General features: G+C 39.1%; 1 protein-coding gene across 1 annotated transcript in view; it reads right to left on the bottom strand.

Moving 5' to 3' along the window:
- PREX2 (phosphatidylinositol-3,4,5-trisphosphate dependent Rac exchange factor 2) overlaps positions 1-13,878 on the bottom strand; it is a 173,962-nt gene extending 160,084 nt beyond the window's left edge. Inside the window, exon 1 of the mRNA XM_033054999.2 lies at positions 13,480-13,878. Coding sequence (XP_032910890.1) covers positions 13,480-13,620 — 141 coding nt within the window. The 5' untranslated portion in view covers positions 13,621-13,878. The remainder of the gene's footprint in view (positions 1-13,479) is intronic.
- Between the last annotated feature and the right edge of the window lie 8,311 nt (positions 13,879-22,189).

Here is a 22,189-nt window from a genome sequence, read left to right as displayed (position 1 = left end):
TAATTTATCCTCAGCTTCACATGAAAATTTCAGAGTATTTGCCGAGATGCTGATTTACCAGCCTTCCCCAATTTTGTCCTGGCACAGTAGACTAAAAACAAACCATGATTCATTTTTGCAGTTCAAATCCTTACTACTATGAAAAGCTTCCAAGTTACTACATTTATATTCTCCTCTGCTTTCCTTTTGAGGATATCAGTCAGGTCCAAGCTTTATTTCATCACCTATCTAAAACTATTCTAAACACAGCATAATATATCTGAGTATTTATAAAGAGACAACTTGAAGCATTGCCTGCTGTCAGTTTGCTATTTCTAAGTGCAAATACTGAGATGTATTTGAGATGGATAGAAAGGACAGCAAATTGACTTTAAACATTTAAGAGTGAAGCACTGCTTTGCAAGAGAGATCACAACATCTTCAAACAGCAATGACAATCAGTTCTCTGTGCAGTCACAGTGGAACCAAAGATCTTCCTTGGTAAGGGTCGAAGACCACTTCAATATCTGCAGAAAACAGGAAACTTTCCTTCCCATTGTTTCTGTCCGGTCTGACTATTGTAACAGCTCAGTACCGCTAAACATGGGAAAAAGTCCCTTTATTTCCTGTAAGGACAACCTCGTAGCATATGGGAAGAAATTAACACACTCATACAGAATATAACTGCCAACTTCCAGGCATTATTCTTAATAAACAGGATCTCATGCAGTGTCAAAGAGATAAATGAACCCAAAAGTAAATGAAAAGTTATTGCTATCAGCTCTTTGCTCTTCTGCCCCTGCCCACATAAAAAAACTCTTCCAGGTATATTACAAGATATTTAAATGTGATCTAAAACTAATTAATTTTGTTATTTCCATTAATTAAGTCCAGTATTATTATTAACGGTGTTTATGTGTTGTTCTGTGTAACTGAACTGCATAACCAACATCTTAATAGAAAATGAACCTTTCCACTTAGAGAAAACAACAGATGCAATTCTACTTAATATCCCTCTGCTGTAACTCTAAGCCACAGAAAGACCTCAGCTCTGCCAAAGATATTTCCAACATTATGGAAACAACCTGCAACTTAGCACTTTTGAGATGTTCAATCAGTCACACTCTCCTGAAAACCTGGAGTTATCTTTAGCTAACCTCTTTTATCAGTAAAAGATATCTCATATGCTGCTCTCTCCAATAAAAAATTCTCAATTGTCTCTTGATAATTATTGAAAATTCATACTTTATCATAAAATAAAAACAAATTAGCACACAATAACCAAATTCAAAGATAATGGTATTTTCACACCTCAAGCTGTATTTGAAGATGTCTAAAAAACACTGCACTTGTACTGCTCCACACTCACAGCAAGCATCCAGTAAGATTGTTAGCTTCTGGGACCATGAGCAGCATCTCATCTAACACTGCAAAAGCCAGTGATGCCTGTCCTATTAACACACACACTACAGTATGAGGAAATCTCATCACATACTTGGCATGTTTCAAAGGGGATTTTTGCGCAAGTTTTCATTTTTAGAACTAATTTTCATAAGCCTTCCTTCTTCCTTTTCTACCTTGCTAGTGTATTTTTCCTTACTATTTTCTCCTTCCTATTTGCAGAGCGCAGAACTGTAATCTCATAGCTCTTACTGTTCATATTTTTTCCTGCTTGGCTACTTAATCCTTCACTGAGACCTCTTTCTAGATCTTTTCCCCATTCACAAAGCAAAACAGAATGGTAAGAGAAAGCAAATGGCAGCTGCAAGTCATACTTCAAGAATCTTTCCCAATCTCTAAAAACCACTTTTGATATACAAAGGTAAGAAATGAGGTGAAAAAGGGCCTAAGTAAAGTGCTAACTACATATTGCAGAAGGATAAACAGAATTCTAATGTCTTTCAGTCAAGAAAGATGTTATTATGACAAGTATGAGGTCCTGAATTATGACTCCTCTTGTCATAATTCAGTACCTCAAACATCTATTACACATGTTTGGGGATGCTTTTGCCCTCTGAAAATTGTATGCAAAAGACCAAGAAAGAAATAGGCAGAAGATCAATGAAACAGAAGAACTCATCACAAAGGAATGTGAAAGATGATTGAACATATGAAAGGGATTTCATAAAAAGAATAATTAGATTTCCAACAACAAAAATAGTGATGCAAGTAGTCAGCAAATTTTTTAGACAGGATATTTAAAATGCATAAAAGGAATAATTTTATGGGATACACATTCAGAAGTTACAGATGCCAAAAAACACACAAATACAAAAATAATCAAACTCAGAAATCACTTAGTTTGCAACCAGGTACTACACCTACACTCTTCAGGAGAGACAGCCCCCAGTCAGGAAGTAAAAACTCCCTGAGTAATGTTACTGCTTACCATTATAAAAAAAATACTGTGTGTTGTAGTTTAGTAATGGTATTCCCCAATTTAGTGCTTCTACTGAAACCACACATCACTGACTCACTCAGCCCCTGCTCCCCCCTTCCCTTGTGGTGGGCTGGAAAAGAGAATTTGAGGCACAAAAGGTAAAGATCACAGGTTGAGGTAAGAACAATTTACTGAAAACAGCAATGAGATAAGAAAACAGTAACAACACCATTACTAATGGCAGAGGGCACGAGAAAGAGGGGAGTGATTCAGGTGGAAACAGCAATACCTGACCACTGCCTCCACCATGCTACCCTGACCAGAAGGAACCCCTTTCTCCCCTAAGACACTCCCTTCTTCACACTCTCACCAATGATGTGAGATGGTGTAGAATGATCTCTGTGTCCTAGCCATGCCTCCTCCTGTCTACTGCAAAAATTAAAACCTGTCCTGGCCACAATCACAGCAAGTGGGATAGACCTTTTCTTAAATCTGTCACAGCAATTCACAGGTTCCTTCCAGCATGTCTCATTTTAGGTGTTTATCATATCCAGCAAGTTCCTTTTTAAGTGGTATTTTATCATACCTTTCATGAACAAAAATCAACAGACAGTAACAGGAAGGAAGCAGCTCTCATTATAAAGGTAGGGTGGTCATTTTTACAAAGGCATTCTATGAATTGGGACTTATTTATTGCCTTCCTGCTTCCTATGGCTTCTGCAAAATAGCTCTTTCTCCCAGACAACAAAAAGGTAAATACAAACTATTCAGTCAAACATTTTACAAGTGACACAACAGTAGCTCTAGCTGTGTGCCACTTTTTCTTCCCTCTAACTTGTCAGGCTGTGGTATCATTTTAATGAAAGTGGTGCCTATATATTGCAGAGCTTCAGTTGCTGCCACATCTGTTTAAGTCTCAAATGCCTCTGTGACTCTTAGAGCAAAGACCACACTCACACTACAGTGTGTCTTTAAGATCGAGTCAGAGGATGTCTCAAAGCATGCTGTAGCATGCTATTTCTCCCAGGAATCCAGATATCTTACACCATATTCTTAAATTCCTTGAGTAACTTAGCACCAAAGACTAAGCAACAAAATGAAGTGGTTTTCCAGCCTTGTTGCACAAATTCATAGCATCCCAGACATCAATCACACTGTCATATGTCACACAACATATTTGATTCAGGCATAAAGCAACTGGGATTGTTAAGTCAACACATAAGAACACATTCATCCCTCACTCTAGGAATGACTCCTTTTAAACCACCTTAGAAAATTAACAATTTATTTCACAGGTCAAATGACAAAACACTTTTTTAATGTAAATTCACCATCGTATTAATTATAGTGGTCGCTTGCTCTAGTTACTATAATAGGCAAAAATTCATTTAGAAAGTAAACATGCCAACATATATATAATGTATTTAAAATTCAGGCACAAATATCAGCACCAACAGACAAATTTCATTTTGAAGTGAGAATTCATACAAAACTTCGAGGAAGGTCAAGGATTAGATTCTTTATTCATCAAGATATTATCAATTTGTCAAGGGGCCTGCATCACACAAATTACACTGAATAAAGAAAGCCACCCAGTAACAACAACATATTACTTTTTTCCAGTACCCACTTCAGTTCTGTTTGTCCTACACATTCCCTTCATGTTCTTCAACCTTGTACTTGAAAGCTCATCAGGGGTGCAGATGACTTGGCAGCCAGACTGCCAAAAGCACAAAGGACAATCTGGAGGTCTCATGGGACCTAAAATAAGTCTCAACCCCTAATTTCTCAGTTCTGTCCCTACAACAGCACAAATTCAACTGTAAGGAGCCTATGAGACAATCCCAGGAGCAATCAAGCTTGCTCAAAATGAAGCTGGCTTTGAACAGTTATCTTTGCAGCTTCTCAGACATTTTAAGTAGGCAACCATTCTTTTAGCATCAATTATATATGAAGGGAAAGGGTTACTCTGCTGTCAGAGTAGTGAACTGGGAATCAAGGCATCAGATTATATTTCTAGTACTGGCACAAACTTCCACAGGGACCCAAAAATCAAGATCTAAGTTGCCCATTTGTAGAACTACATAGGCTTGATTTATTAATAAAAGCAATGCACTGAGACATCTCCGAATAGAAAACAGTACAAAAGTGACAGATTATCTGTTTCCTGAGCAAAAATAAAACACATGAAATTTTTAAAAACCCCTAAAATTGAGTTTTCTCTTGAATTTTGAATGATTGCTTGCTGAACAGTACAGCCAGCCATTGACACTGCAATTTCAGAGTATAAAGGAAAGAGATGCAAACCTGAAAATTCTGTTCTCCTGAAATTGGCTGAAACTTCAAGGCAGTCAGCCTTTTTTTATGTCATGGCAATAAATTGCAAATTGATGAGTCATGGAGGCTGGAAAGGAGGTCATCTAGCCCAATTGCTTGAACAGAGTAGTGTCAACTAGAACAGGTAGTCCAATCTTGCCTAGACAACCTTTAAGCAAAATAAAAAACAGTCTCTGAGCAACTTATACCAGTTTTTCACCAGTTTTACTGTAAGCAATATTTTTTCCCTTCACATCACATCAGAATTCCCATCTTCCATGACCTCTCCTTGTACCACTGTGCACCTCTAAAAGGAATATGGCTGCATCTTGCCCACATCTATCCATTGGGGAATTGTAGACAATAATAAAAATTGCACTGAGTCTTCAAGGCCAAAGAAACCTTGCTCTCTCAGCCTTTTCACAGCAATATGCTCCTGCCCCCCCCTCACATTGCTGGTCCATCCCAGACTTGAGTTAGTAGGCAAAATTATTTCTTCAATTAGGGGGGCAAAAATTTGACTCTCAGAAGTCTCACAGATGTAGAGCAGAGGGTAAAGAATCAAATCCCTTAACCTAGTGACAACACCCTTGCTAGAACAGTCCCAGGATGCTGGTTCTTTTCTGCACTGCAAGGGTGCAATGCTGATTCATGTTCCAGTTCTTGTCCACAAGTACTCCCGGAGTAACCTCTAAAGCTGCTCTCTAGCTCCCAGCCTGTGCAGGTGAACAGGGTTGTGCCATCCCAGGCACAGGACTCTACCACTAAAACATATCACCCAGCACCAGATTCAGACACCTCTTGAGCATCTCCAGGAGTGGTGACTCCACTTTGCTATCTTCATTCTGGCATTCCTCCTGAGTAGCCAGTCCCACACCAATCCACATGTTCACCAAAACAGTGACAATCCTGCTCAATCCCAAACAGAAAACCAAATCAAAAAGCATATAGTTGAGTCCTAAAGTAAAAACAGTTAAACAAAATTTCTGAAAAATAATATGCATGAGTATGTGACTACAAGTTCAAGACACTTACAAAAATGGCAGAGTCTTCAATAAAATTCATTACCTTGGCTCAAACCTGTATTTCATTCATGGGTAATCCAAATCCTTTCTAAACAGGGACAGACACTTTAGAGATACATGGTTTAGATTTCTCACATGTTGTAATACTGTGACAATGACTTCATCTAATTGACAAAATTGCTCTTCATGCTAACCTTACCAAATAAATACAAACCAAACTTGGGAGACCTAGTTTTGAAGCTTGGTATTTATAAACGTTGCCAAAAATTCCTACCAAAGAGGGTTGAAAAATTTGTCTCCATAAATATCTGAAATCACTAAAGACAGCATAGTATTCAGCAGCATTAGGTTGCACAGAATAACTTAAACCTGGATGTTTTGATGAATGGTGCCCTCCAAGTAGCCTCTTCTAAATTTGCAGCTCACACTACAGATTTGTGAAATACGTGTGCCAGGAGAGTTAGGACTGAGCTAGAAGGCAGAGCAAAGAAATAACTGGAACCCTGCAAATATTATTTAAAAATACAGATAAATCATGAAGTTTTATAACACTTCTAAGCATATTATAGTCTTCAAAAGACTAAGCCTTCGCCTACAATAAGTCTTAAGAACAGGAAAGTTTCTTAAATGCTATGGAACAAAGATTTCCCCTTTCAGTATTCTAAGTTTTTCACTGAACAGCTCAACAAACCACCTTTCTTGCTAAAGAAGAGTTTTTCACAATACCATCTAAATGTAGCTGAGAGCAGGAAGAGCAAATACATTGAAAAGTATGAAACATTTTTCATTGTCTAGCATAAATCCCTCCAATTCCAAACAAGATAAGATACGTACTTGAAAATTCTTTAGAAAAAACTCTGCTTTTTTGCCATTGTCCTACACTGCATGAATTCTGTGCTCACCTAGTAAAGACACACACACAAAAAATAATCTTTCTTGCTAATCCACTCCATAAAGCAGACTGTTCAACCTTGAGGCTGGGGTCACAAATAAATAAACAGCTTTTAAGCAGTTACTCTTACTCTTACAGGGACCACAGGTGGTGCCATTGATATAGACAAGCAAAGTCAAATAAAAATAGAATGCCACACTCACATTTTTAGTTAACACTTAAGCAAGTTTAAAAACAGCAGAAATTGGAAGTGAATGGAAAAGATATTGACTTTCTATAGTAATTGTGTTTGCACTTCCTTTTGACTTTTTATGATGAAGTAGCCATAGAATGCTGTTTTTCTTTTCCTGAAGAGAAAGGAAATCACATAACCTTATCAAAAAATGCAGCCAGCTAAAACCCTTCCCTTCCATTCATTTAAATCCCTTTTATAAAATATAAATGCAATTATGAAAAGCACTATGAAGTCACTAATCATCACTATAATTGAGATATACATATAACATATTTAGTGAGTGGGACTAGATGATCCTTATGGGACCTTTCCAATTTAAGGTATTCAGTGACATATATAGACATGCACCCAAAAACAATACACACAGACACTTTGTTTATATCAAACTACAGCCATAAAAGATCATCTATAAATTGTTCTTTTTGTGGGAAGCCCAAATCTAAGTTTATTATATAGCATAATCACTTGAGGAGTTTCCATCCATGACATAAATCCTCTGTTGCTAGTCAGGGTTAGTAACATTGAATTTGATTATGAAGGTTGCCTGAAGTCTCAATTACTATAATCACTTCAACAAATAATTAGCCTGCTCAACAATCAGAGAAATATGTATTGAGCCAAGAGACAGGGGAATACAGATCCCAAGGAGTCACACAGACAACTGAAAAGGCTGCACAATAAACCTTATAAACAGTATCTCTTCATACCAATTGAAAAGTAAGGATCCTGCTTCCCTTAACAGGACACATTTAAAGAAAACTAACCATTTTTTAAACTTTAGTGCAAGCAGAAGATAGTACAGTAGGATATAATAAAATCAAACTGATACTTTCGAGTTAACTGGCAGAAACATACATTCACTGAGAGACTCTGTAAACCATACTATAGTCTACATAATAAACTAGCTTTGTTTTTTTCCCCCAGCTGCTTCAAGAATCTAACTAGTCACCCCAGCTGAGGCAGTGGGGAAGGCTGACAGGAGTGCCAACATCTGCTTCTATTCCCATCAACGTCAAATCTTTCAGAACACAAAACTGCGCCAGCGAAACAATCTCTGCCATAGAAAATTAAAACTCTACATCCACGGATATCCCCTGAAGTATCAAGTGTAGCAGATAAATTACATTTCCAATTTCTATTCCAAAATAGAGTTTCTTTCCAGAAAATATATATGTATATTTTATATATGTATGCATACATATATGTACATGCATCCTAAAATTGTTTATGGTTTGGTTTGCCCTTATTGGTCAATTAATGTAAATCACAAACATAAGAAATAAGCCTTATATCAGGTCATAAGGTGACAAATTCAACTAGTCACTTTTTAGCAACTCTTTACTAATTTCATGATTATAAGCTGCACCATTTTGACTAAAATTTTGGTTTGAACCCAAAGTGCGGCTTATAATCAGGTGTGGCTTATATATGGACAAAGAATGAAAAGTTGCTGTTTTAGTTTGGAGGACAGGTGTCTGCTGAGAAAGGCAGGAGCTTCTCTTTGAAATGGAAAATGTAAACCCCCTCCCTCCAAATTATTAAAATTTTGAAATCAAGGGGCTTTCAGGCAAAGATATGGGAATTAGGAATACAGTAAATTCACGAATACAAGCCGCACGGACTATAAGCCGCATCTCTGGGTGTTGGCAAATATTTCGTTCTTTGTCCATAAATAAGCCGCACCTGAATATAAGCCGCTCTGTCGTTCTCAGCGAGGACCCGCGTGCAACAAAGTTGCCAAATACTAACAGAACCGCAGCATGGCGGGGGGTTTACTGGCTCAACTAAGGCTGTGCAGGCTTGGCCCGCTAGGGGCTGTTGATGGGGTCAGGTGGCCCAGTTCGGTGGTGCCGCTCGCCCTGGCCCTGATCCCGCCGCGGCGCCAGCCGGGCGGGGGTAGAGCCCCCCTCCTCCTCCCTGAGCCACGGCAATGGTGGCGCGGGGCCCCCCCGTCTCTCCACCCAGGCTGCGGCAGAGGAGGGAAGAAGAGAGCTCTCCTGCCTCTCTCCCCGCCCCCCGTGCTGCCCGCAGGGAGCCAGGGCAACAGAGTAACACTTTGTAACAGTCGCGAAATGCCAGCTTTTACTGGCAGGTGCTCGGCTCGGCGCCCCTGGCTGGTACATCTGGGGTTGTAAATGTCAGAAAATTATTCACATATTAGCCGCCCCCAAGTATTAGCCGCACTTCTGGGTTTCCACCAAAATTTTTGTCAAATTGCTGTGGCTTGTATTCGTGAAATTACTGTAACAGTTCTTTTCTAGGGAAATTAAAATAGAAATACAGTACTACAAAGAAACAAACTCTAAACCCTGACAAAGTCAGAGTACAACCTGACACCCCGTCAGGCAGGGTGTTGGTAGCAGTCCCATTAAATGGTGGTTGCAGTCCCCTTGCAGTGACAGATGTGGTTCAGTTGAAGCAGTGCTCCTGCAGAAGGTGCAGTTTCCCTCCAGAGGTCCAGTGGTAATGTGGAGAAATCCTGTTTCCCTCTGGAGTCCAGTGGAGAAAGGGGCTCCTTTAGTGTCCCAAAACCTCTGTTTTTATCTTGGTAAGAAATGTTGGGCTCTTCCCCCTGGCTGGAGCAACTCCCAATGGGATGCAGTAATTTTATCAGTCACACAGTGGGACTCAATGGGCCATTAGCAGAAAATGACTCGCTGGAGGAAGGATTGGTTGTGAAAAGATAAAGAACAATGCCCCACCTGGTTTCAGTGGATGGCCCATTAGCAGAATATCTCCCACGGAGATTAGGATCACTGCCCCCACCCTCAACAGATGGTGATAGAATAGATACCTTTTATCACACTCTGTATTGTAACCCAAGACAGTTGCTGACACCCAGACTTGCAGCTTATATATGAACAAAGAACGAAAAGTTGCCGACACACAGAAGTGTAGCTTATAATCAGCTGCGGTTGGTGTACTGTACAGTTGTACTGTACTTTTCTACTGCTATGTTGAGGATTCAAGTGATTATCCTGATTACACAGTAAATGAAACTTCGCACAAAAGCATTCAGCAAATTACAAAAAAAAAGTCCAACTTTTTTTAAAGCTCTCATTAAAAATCACATTGTCCAGCATAAAAATCACAGACCAATGAGAATCTTAGAAAAGTTCATGTAATTTTGCTCTAGTTAGTTAGTCATAGAATAGAATCATTAATGTTGAAAAAGACTCCAAGATCATCAGGTTCAACCAGTAACCCAGCACTGCCATGTTGACCACTAAAACACATCCCCAGGTGCCACATTTACATGTTTTTGAACACCTCCAGGGATGGCGATTCCATCACTTTCCTGGGCAGCCTATTCCAATGCCTGAACACCCCTTCAGTGAATCAATTTTTCCTACTGTCCAATCCACACTTCCCCTAGCACAGCCTGGAGCCATTTCCTCTTGTCCTGGCATTTGTTAGTGGGGGAAATAAGACTGATTCTTACCTCACTACAGCTTCCTTTCAGGTACTTGTAAAAAGTGATAAAAGTTTTCCCTCAGTCTCCTTTTCTCCAGGCTAATTGTGCTCATAGGGCAACACAGGAAATTTTCCTTATGTTTACACAGATCACAGTAAATAGACATTTGCTGTAAAGAATCAAAGCAATGAGGCATAACGTCACTTTTTTACAGCATCTTTAGCATAGTTACTTGAGGTACTTATTAATTATTCAGTCATACAGTTGGACAACACAATTATTTTAGACAGTGCAAATATTCACCAACTGTTGCTTTCTGTCCCCTCCAGAAAGTGCATTTTGCTAAGAAAAAAATATTTTCCTCTATTCTTGCAAGTAAAGCTTCTCTTTCATTGGAAAACAAAGATTTTTGCCTCGGGAAAATGGTATGATCACCAGCAAGAACATCCAGAAGTAGAAAAAACTATATTGTTAATTTAGCCAGTAAAGCACCAAGTGTTCATAACAGAAACTTAATACTGTAGGTTATTTTAAAAAATAATAACCTCCATCTAGATATATAGTTTTTGGAAGTGTTTTAGTGTCTTAAATAAATTCTTCCATCACTTGTTACTTTCAAGAAATGGTAGAAAGAATACTGAGGGTATTGCAATGACACTCTAGATGTAATGAAATGTCTGAAGGAAAAGTATAAGCATTTATTCATAATTTCCTGTGCATGCCTCCTCCCTCCAACATTGCTGCAACTACTGGGCGAGTTAAGTTTATCCACCTCACATATGTTTACATACCTCACTGCAATTGGCCCAAAATTGTTATTGCTCTGTATCACTGAAATCTCAACAGACTACACTACTACAGTTTATTACTGGAAGATTCAGGAGATGGGAAAGAATAATATTAGTAGAACCAGACCTTTTCACTCAGATTTGTTTTGTGATGAGTGCAGATGTAACACAATATATTGTATTTACACAGCATAAAGACAAAAAAGAGGTGAATAAATTTGCATGGGAATGACTACTCAGCTACTTCTATCTAATAAAGTAACAAATATATCAAGTCTTCTGCTTTGCACCTTACAGTGTTACAGACTTTTGACAAGTCAAACCAAGATACTTTGCACTACACTGATAAGTGGAGGATGAGCAACCATAGAGGAGTGGAGGGGAAAAAAGACTTTAAAAAAACAACCAGAAACTTGTTCTGAGCAATACTCTTTTAATTCCAATGTAAATAAATCTAGCATATAACAGGTATGTTTCAGTGTAGGGAAACCAACAAACCATTTCCCATGTTGACACACACCAGCAAGTCACTTCCCCCTTATAACCTCTTCATTCTGTAGCCATGCACAGGGATTCTTTCATTTATCTAAGTTAATACCCTGTGAATATTTATATAAGTGAATACCCTAGTAACTACAATGAAAACTGCAGGTACTCTGAGCAACCTCTTAAGGAGACTATAACTGGCTTCAGCTTCTCAGTTATAAAAGAAACATGGTTTCTACCACCATGAGCTCCATTGACAACACTGAGATGACCTGGAACTGTTAACTTTGACTTGAACATAAACCCATCCTGCAATGATGTTTTGACGGCTTACATAAATCAGCGTGACTGTCTCCAGACTGGCCCTCATCCAGTGGCCCTCAAATCCACCATCACAGCTGATCTCAACAACAGTCCTAGCAGGTAGACCAAAGGAAAGTTCAGAAGTTGTTTCCTCAAACAAAACTTAGGTGTAATCAGAACATGTGACATTTCTGTGAAGGATTTGCATCTCTGAACTGTCACTTGAACCCTGTCCACAATCATTAATGAATTTAAAAAACTGATGTAGAACCAAGTATTTAACACCAACCCTTCTTCCTTTCTCCACATGATTTATTTAGATCATCTTGATCCAAACCACTAAAAGACAATACCGAATTCAGTGCCTGGATAGAACTTGAAACACATACAGATTCTGATCCTTAAGGGAATTTGAGTACTTACTTCTTGAACTCATATATCTTATGTCTAAAACCTTAGAATACAAAATTAAAGATACTACAAATTCTTCGAAGTTGCTGAAATCCAAGACTCCAGCATACACCAAATTTGTGGCTTAAGGTAAAATATGGAAGAACATTGCCTTAGAAGAGCTGGGTTGTCTTTTTTTAAATAGGTAAAACCTGATCATTAAATGGAAACAAGTAAAATAATCATATAGCCTCTTTTTCAAATATACATCCTAAACTTAAAAAAACCACAACCAACAAAAAAAAAACCCCAACACATTGGACCATTTACCATTTTTCATGGTTCTGCTGAGGATAAACATATGGAGAAAATAAGCTACTCTGTAGATCTTATTTCACTCCAATGTCTGTGCTTTTATTCTCCTTGTCACAGCCAACTTAAGAATTTCCTCTTTCATGGTAATAAGCAGAAAGTCCACAATTCTCAAGGCAGCAAAGCAGGAAGTTTGCAGTTGGAAGGATTTCCCCTCTTCAATGGGACAGGAGGAGAGAAATTATGATGGGGCTACTGTGAAAACTTTTGCAATCTGAAGCAGCAGATTTGGACACATTTATCACATCAGAGCCCTAAACTGATGCTACCAAGATCAGGACAAATGAAACACTGCCCACATCTGTTCTGCAATCATTTGTCACTTCGGCTTTCTGAGAGAGTGAGAACTCCTGCCTTTCTGATACGGTTATTACCTGGCACCAATAATCTACGAACAGTGATATTCAAATGGAGGAGGAAGCTAAAACTGTCAGGGCACAGCTCAGCAGAACGCGGTACCTTCCCAGCTGACCCTGTATCACAAGACAGGAGTGAGTGCCACATGTGGCTTTAATGCCAAGCAGCTGCTGCACACCAGCACCCCCTCCGTCCTGCTCCCTCCCCCCGCACCGCTGCCTTTCCGACACTATCCCAAGCAGTGGAACCAAAATGAAGTAGCGGTGCCCTAAAATGAACGCAAGCCCCCAGACCCCTTAGGTTTGGGGGAACCCAAACACATCACCCCCATCCGCTTCCACGCGCGGAGATCTCCAGTGCCAAAGCGCGGCCGGGGATCCGGGCGGGGTGGGCAAAGCGCGACCCCTCTTCGGCTCTTTCAAGACCTGTTACTCTCGCTCCCTCCTTTCCCGTCCCTTTCAAGCCAAGCTCGGGGGACATCCCTGTCCCGGCGGGGCCCCGCTGCAGCCCCGCTGCCCGGAGCGGCCCCGGCCCCGCTCACCGACACCAGGAACTCCAGCGTGCCCACGTAGTCCCGCTCCGTCTTGAGCAGCTCGTTGAGGACGCACACGCGTAAGCGAAGCTGCTTCTCCAAGTCCTTCCCGCTCTCCCCCTTGCCTTCCCCCTTGCTTTCTTCTGTCATGGTGCAGCGAGGAGGATCGGAGCTCCCAGCCCGGCGCCTTCTCCCGGCGCTGCGCTCCGGACAAGGACAACAAAAGACCCCGCCAAGTGACCCAGCGGGGCCGGGCTCGGGCCGGTCCCCTCCGCGCTGCTGCCCCGGCTCGCCCCGCTCCGCAGGCGACGAGCCCCGAGCGCGCTCCTTTCCCGTCAGGAAGGGGACACAGCCCGGAGGAAACGAGCGGTCACTGGTTCCCAGCTCGCCCTGCTAGCTGAGAGGTTGGAAAGCCTCCGCAGCAGCACAGACTTGGACATTAATCAAAAGCTTTGTATCCATGTGACTCCAACCCCTTCCCCCCCCTCGCTAAATCTCAGGAAAAAGGAAAGGAAACAACTTCAGGGAGGATTGCGTGCCAGCAGCTGCCTGTTTCACACACAAGCTGCGAGCTCCAGTTTGAGGCTAATTGGAGACCTCCAACAACAGAGTAAAAGAATTATAAAAATGTCCCAGCAAGCTGACTGGCCGGGGAATCGGCAGTTGTTTTTGTTTTGATTTTATCATCAGCAAAGAGCCATTTCAACTTCCCCTTCCACACCTTCCCACGAGATGTATATTACAATGCATATTTTAAATACGAGCTGTGATATTCTCCTGAGCAAACACACACGGCTAGGCATGTGCTGAGCAGGTACAGAGAAGTTCTTTGAAGACCGTGAGGGGGTTTAGGTTGGCTGGTTTGTTTGTTTGAAACAAAGTGCTATAAACTCTCCACATTAGACAGTTTTCCTATCTGCCTATCAGATTTGCATGATACATTAAAGGGATAAAAAATAATTCTGTAGATATTTAAAACGGCTAGAAAAAGGTATACAGCTATGAGGGGAACTCATTTCTTGAAGACTGAAATATGTCAGGACACTACCATGTGAATTTTAAGACCACTGATGAAAGCTGAAGTTTTCTCTGGCTAGCTCTTCAGTTTGTGACTGGAAAGAAAATACAGGTCTTCAAACTTACACAGTCCATATCAAATATCCTTCTAAACCTGCAGCATCCTAAAGGGACAGAATAAAATGAAAACCTGAGAGTTAAACTCTTCTACAGCTGCAGAACAAATTGAGGCAATGAGAGGAGTCCTTTAGTGAGAGAGAATAAGCAAAGACATTTGTGTTCTGATAACTAGGCATCATCAAACAGTCTGCCTCAGACAGTTTTTGTAAAACAGAGGATACACTTCCCACAAGAGGTTTCCCAAAGAGCAGAGGGGGAAAAAAAAGCCTATTTCTTTGAAAGTGACCTACTTCCTTGCATCCTCCCCTTCCCAAACACAAACAGCTCCTGTGCATAAAGCCAAGGCAAGGAGCAGCAGTTACTAAGAAAAACTCTGCTATATGTAGCCTGCTCAGCCATTTTTGCATGTGCAGATAAGCCTGGAGCTTGCCTGCTGACCTCAACACAGCTCCTTCTTCAATATGGCGCTGGTCCATTTCAAAAACAGACAGTGATTTTCATGAAAATCCAAACTTCACATTTTTGAGTATCTCATGACCCTGGTAAATTTGGTTTAAATGGACTGATGGATTGAAAAGCCAAACACAACTCACTGAAGCCTAATTTTTTAGAAAACCTGTTTAAAATTGACAGCAGGTCTGATGATCAGCTCAAAATTTTTTCACCGTCTTGATGGGTTTCATCAGTGAAACACTCCCAAAGTCCTAAAGTTCTGAGGCATCTGCCCTGGTCTTAATGGAGATCAGGTGTTTCACTGCCGCATTAGCATCAAGAAGGCTACTTCTAATCACCCACTGGACCCCATGATGTTCTCAGGTGATAACCAGAAAAGAAGATTCAAAGGCACTGGAGGAGAACACATTATTGTTTCACACTCCTAAATGTGTGTGGGTGCCCTTTTGGGGCAACCCTACCCTCAATCATAGCCTAATACCTCAAACTTGTTAAATTTCCCATCAAAAGTTTCCCTTTCTTTTAGGAAAGCAGAAATAAGGGGCCACTACATTTTTTGATTTCAGACATTCCCCTGTGCTCTCAGCCTCAGCTGTGTGCCATTGGTTGTCACATTCCCCATGCACACTCACAAACCAAGGTGACAGCTAAAAGAGGCAGGAGCAGCAGCTTAGTCTCTCTTTCTCATCATCTATAGAAGTAAAAATCAAGAATCCCTTCCCTTTACATGTTTGTATCTCACTGCCAGGAGACCTTAAAGCCAAAGTGCTTCTTGTCCTAGTTTACGCTCCTGCTGCCCTCACACAATGCTCCTTCATTCAAGCAAGCAGCTCCAGCTATCTGGGCCAGCAAAAGCGTTAGGGACAACACACAAGAGATTTTTATGACTCATCTAAAGCCACTGAACCCAGCAAAACCTACTGCAGATGTGCAACGATAGGAAAAGTCATTCTAAGTACCAGACACAATCTATGGAAAACATACGTGCTTATAGGCTCAGCCAATTTTCCTGACAACCTGCTTGAAGTAATAAAGACATGGGGCAAATTACTCTTTTCCCCTAGTTTCAGGAAAAAGCTAAATTGCTCCAATTGTAGTTTTCACTACACCAAAATTGAGTAAAAATGATGAAGTAGAAGAAAGGTAGAATATAGAGACAAAAGATGAAAAAAATTTAGCCTGAACAAGACATTTTAAGAAATTAAACAGCTGATTTTAGACTGTCATGTATCAGGAAACTTGACTAGTAGATAACTTGTTTCTGTATTTTAGACAGGTAGTGATATGTAAAACAGTGTATTGATTATGCTAGCATGTGGGAGAAAGCAATCCTTGCTCCCTATGTGGAAAGACGCTCATTTGGAGAAACTAGAAAAATCATACTGTTCTCATGTAATGTTATAACTCTGGAATGCAAAAAGAACTGTTTTAGTCCAAGGGTATTTGAAGCCCAAGTTGGATTTCTACTTAGAATCCTGTTAAAAAAAAATATATGGCAACACATATGGCCTATATACATAACTGAGGATGGATGTGACATCTCCAAATCTAGTCCAACCCTTCTGCAGCAGAATGCCCAGGACAACAGAACAGGTTGTCCAGCCAGGTTTTGAGTAACTCTACAGATGGGACTTGACAGCCTCTATGGGAAACATGGGCCAGTGTTTGACCACTATTCTACACTTAAAAAAATCCCAACAAACAAACAAAAAAGACCCAAACAAGCAAACAACAACAAAAAAAAACAAACAAACAAAAAAAACCAAAAACCCACTTGTGTTCAATCAGAATTTCATGGTTTTTAATGTGTACCATTGCTTCTCACCCAGCCAGCTGGCACTACTGAGGAAAATCTGGCTCCCTCTTCATCATTCCCTCCCATCAAGCATTTAGAAACTAGGATAAGGTTACCATGAACCTTCTCCCTTCCAGGCTGAATAGCCCCATCTCCCTTCAGCCTCTCCACATAGGAGATCTTCCATTTCCTTAGTCATCTTTGTGGTCCTATCTGATGATCTGGAACAAGATTCCTTATTAAATATCTTATGTATGACAGATGATAGCAATTAAACTTCAGTGATCTGCCATGACACATATGGTCTCTGGGAATACCCCATGGATTTGTTTCTGTGTTGCCACTGGATGATGGATATCAATGCAAGACAGCTCCAGTGTCACACAAGAATGAGATCAAGTGTTCTGATAGACACATTATGTTGTATTAAAGCACTGTAAAGGATTCCTCAGTCCAGCTGGGAATTTAAAATTGTCTTTTCAGAGAGAGTTGAAATAAATTTTTACATTTGGGAAAAAAAAAAGACAAACAAAAACTCCTTAAGAATTACTAAGAGGCCCATACAAAAAATATGATAACAAAGACTAAAAAAGTTCACCAGAATAAAAGCAGTTTCTTTGCAGGTGGCTCTAGTACCATACTGTGCAATTAAAAGGTCACTATGTATGGGACTGGCTGTAAAGTGCTATGAAGTAAGTGTTGGAGAGTAAACAAACTGCAAAGTTCACTTTTGACACATTGCTGTCTGTTCATTCACCACAGAATTTACACCAAACCAACTTTGCAACAGCAGGTTTTAAAGAAAAATCATTATATGTACAGAATGAACCAAAAGAATCAGTTCTATAATCTTCCTTTACGGCATTTTGGAAGAAAGATGGGGGTGCTGTAACCACTAAGACATGTAAATGTTCCCAAGCATAGTAACTTATAAACTTCACTGTAAAATAATCATCAACATAATTAATGAGTTCATATCATTAAAAGCTTTCTGCAGGTATTCTGAATGCAAGCTGATCTCCTTCCCAAAACCAGACTTTTTTACTCCAAGCTGCCACAAACATTGCTCCCCCAAGTACGAATGCACAGGACTTCACCACTAAGCTTTTGCAGGAGTTTTATTATGGTGTGTATCCATCCATAAGGCTTTTAATAATTTTATTCCCACCAGCACAAGGGACACAGCAAGCATCTATAGCAAACTAAATCTTAACATTCAGCTTTTCTTAGCATGGAAAAAACTATTGATGCATGATCCAAACCTAATTTATCAAAAAACAAATCTAAAACTAAATATAGAGATTATAGCTTTTAATAAAAAGGGTGACTTGCATTTCACTTAACGTATTTGATTTTCCTTGTGGGGATAAATTGTAGCTTTAAGAAATCTTGCAGCAAAAGCCTAGAATGACAAGCAATCACTACAGATGGTTTTTCTTCAGGAGGTTATCTAGCATGAGCCAGCATGCACACAGAATCCCAGGACAGGAGCAGAATTAGTCCAAGTATCTTTTGACTTTAAATTGGTATTGAAAGACCATGTACTAACACAAATGCACGGTAAGACTTCCTCAAGAAACACTAATTATTTCAGTAAGAAATTACTCTTACCTGAAACCACCATTACAAAACAAAAACAGTCTCCACAAAGTTCAACCCCAAATTAGGTACCCTGATGAAAGCCATTTAAACTAGAACCTCACCTTGTGTAATGTCTAAGCAGAAGAGCAGAAAGAACAGCTGCTGACAATTACTTCACCTCAGTTTTAGAACATCTGATAACAGCTTCTTCACATTAGCTATTTAGCAACCTTTTTAAAGATGGTATGAAGTTGATAAAATAAATAAATAAAATGGTAAATAAAATTCATTATAAACCATGCAAGCTGAAATAAGAGGAATACCATTTATACAATATCAGAAAACCCATCTTGGTAACAAATACAAGGTCTTTTATGCTGCTAGCCATCTTTACATCACTATGGATTCTACATGTAAGAGAAGCCATAGCTGATCAATTAAAACTCCTTTTTTGATCTGCGCATGGGATCTCTGCAGAGCAATCGAAAGAGAAATTGAGCAACAGGGATTTATATGGAAACAATGACAGAAAAATAACGCAGCCACTTCTTTGGCTTTTAGCTAACAGACAAACAAAGAACAGTACAAGAAAAAGTGTAATGAATTTCCACTCAGTTTACTTTAGGGTAAAAATAAAAACAATCTTATAATAAGAAGAAACTAATTAAGAGCTTTCAGGAATAATTTTAGCTGATGTACAGAAAGTTCTCTAAAGAGTATAGCATGTTTGTTTACTTATATTTAATCACAAGGCAGTAACTCATCAATAAGTTTTCAACCCTAGTTGTTGAACTGTTATATAAACATATGCAACTATTTTGAAGGACTTGGAAGGTGGAAAGAACATTAAATTCATCAGCTGGTACAAGCTATGAGACAGATCTGTATTTGACTTTTACAGGCATCCTTTATATTTTAGCAAGTACATTACATCTAGACCCACTTGAAAGCTCTTTCTTTCTTGAAATACCTTTGACACAAGAGGTATTTTTATCACATTCTAGTAAGAAACTTTTGTCCCTCAGAGTGCAAAGACTTACTATTGTTATTCACAGGTTAATACACATTAAATATTTCATTTAACAAAAACCTTCATTTTGATGTTAAAAAAGTTGTGGTTTTTTTCTCAAGTATTTTAATAATCTTACTGTTGGACAGTGACTTAGGTATTTTTTCATCTTTTTTGGAAGAGTAAAATTGATCACTAATCTAGTAACGTTTCTAGTGACTGCATGTGCAGCATAAGATACTGTCATTATTTACTGAAAATCTTAAATTAATCTAAAACTAAACAGGCTTCTAACTGGGTTTAAAAATTTTTGTATTTTGCTATAATTTCTTGAGTGTCAAATATGAATTAATTTTAAGCTCAATGCCAAAAAAAGCTGACCTCAATTCATACTTTGTCAGAAATTATTTTTATGCTCCCAAATCTGTGTTTGAGAGAGACGGTGGGGAGCAGGCAAGGAGAGGTAACATAAAGCAGATGTCCAGAAGCAAGCTAGACATGCATGTAAGAGAACACAAGTCACACTGGCAATACCAGCACAAAACAAAAAGCATTTGACTGGTCTCAAGATTTCCATATTCTTTTAAGTAACCAATACTTGCACCATCTCTCTGTCTCTGGCAAACCAAGAGTAAATACAGACTGTTCAAGTTATGATGTGCTATAAGGTACGTGACAGCTAAGTTCCTCTTTTCTCCGAGTTCCTTTTGCCATGCAGCAGCTTCCACAGATAATAAAAAACAGCTGAGATACTGAGTTCATTGGTTAAAGTTGAAAGTACAGAACAAACTGCTATTATACTCCAGGGATTTAATGTTGATGATACCCAAAACAGATATTTTGCATTTCCAACCCTTCAGAGTATAAGACCAGAGAAAGAAATATGTTGAAACTATTCCAAACTAAGGGCTCTAGCAAGACCTATCAATCATGAAAAGACAACTTTAAGCTGAAAAATTAATTTGGATTTTATTATGGTTGATGCATTTTCATTATTGAAGAGCTGAAAGAATGATAACTACTAGAGAAAAATCTGTATTTTTTTCTTCCCTAGGTAGGATTGCTGCTTTCAGAAGATGAAGCCTCTGCCAAAATGAAGGCTTTAAAAACTTAGAGCTTATCAGCAGAAATGCAGAGTAAGACTGGACATGCCCAGTACAAGACCAAGTACAGCAGAGTGTTCCAGCATGCATTTACTATATTTTTATAAGAACTAAAACCTTCTGGTTTTAAAAGCATAACTTTTAAGAAATCTGAATGGTAGTGGAAACTTATTATTTTATAATAAGATAGTTCACAAACTACAGTTTGTATGTTTGGATGTTCTTTGTTCATTTGTCCAAACAGGGAGCAAGACTAGGGCCTGCAGGCCAAGCCATGTGCCTCAACCACAAAACAACACGATATAAGGTTAGATCATCAGCTGACATAAATCAACATAACTCCATTAACTTCACTGACCATTAAAGACCCAGATGAAATATGGACTAACAGCATAACCCTACTTGAACTATAGCCTATCTATTTTAGCTGTGTATGAGAAAGACACTTTACTGCACATTTTAATGTACTTTTCTTTCCTAGAAAAGTAGACAAAAGAAAATATTAAAAAGAAAATTTAAAAATAACTTCAAAAAAGTCTATGAACTAAACAAAACCACACAATTTCTTCATAAATATACTTAGTTGATTACACATTAATACTAAATGTTTGTAGAATACTTTTAAATGCTTGCTCTGAGTCACTTTCTTGTCAACCTTCCCTTTCACTTCCACCTATCATGATAACATATATGACTTTATTAATATATTCACATCATTTGTCCCCAATGAACTATGAAATGTCAACCCCAGTAATACAAATTCATTTCAGGCAACACTGATTGAACAAGGATGTGGAACTTTTTTTTTAAAAACACAAACTCATTCATTCAGCTCCTCTAACTTGCAGGATTTTGTTGCCCATAACACAATCACTTTGATACATCAATTTTTAAAATAACCTTATATTTGTGGTATAATCCAAGTGACTACCATTCAGGCATTAAGTAACATGACTGGGACCTGGTACATGTTTATTATCTTACCCTTCCTATAAGGGAAAAGGCCTATGATGTTAAGTGCCAAGGTTCGGATTAAAATAATAACACACTGCTATTTTTGTTACTAGCTAATTGCTATTTTTAATGAAAGAAAGACAGTCGAAGCAACAGTCCTTGCACTTCAGGAAGAAACTGTTCAAGACAACAACATTCCCCAGTTTTGGGGCAAGATGATTGCAGTCCTTTGAGACTATAAGAATGTTCCTTTATTTCACATGTACAATTACTAATGCAAGTGTTTCAAAAATACTTTGCTTAGGTAAATCTAGATTTGGAGGCTATGCCTCATTTCCCTACACTGCGGGACCAGATAATCACCAGCTCTGAATGCAGACATGTCAATCAGACAGGATTTGTCTAATGGGTGTGGGTTTATCTGTAGTTATAAAACACTTTTTCCTGACCCTTATGGGGGGGTGGGGGAGCTGTCTATAAGGCAGTAAAGAATTATTACAGTAACATATATTAAAAAAATCGTATAGATGACAAGGACCTCTCGCACTTAAACATCCTGCTCAAATCAAGTATAATGAGAGAAAGTTACACAACTGAGTTTGTAGTATCTACTACTCTGGAATCCTAATCCAGTGTTTTACCACTCCTATGGGGTTTTTTCTCCCCCACATACCATCAGCTTTTTCC

This window comes from Catharus ustulatus, chromosome 1 (genome assembly GCF_009819885.2).
Source record: "Catharus ustulatus isolate bCatUst1 chromosome 1, bCatUst1.pri.v2, whole genome shotgun sequence".
Classification (NCBI taxonomy): Eukaryota; Metazoa; Chordata; class Aves; order Passeriformes; family Turdidae; genus Catharus; species Catharus ustulatus.
This window is presented reverse-complemented; position numbering and strand designations above follow the sequence as displayed.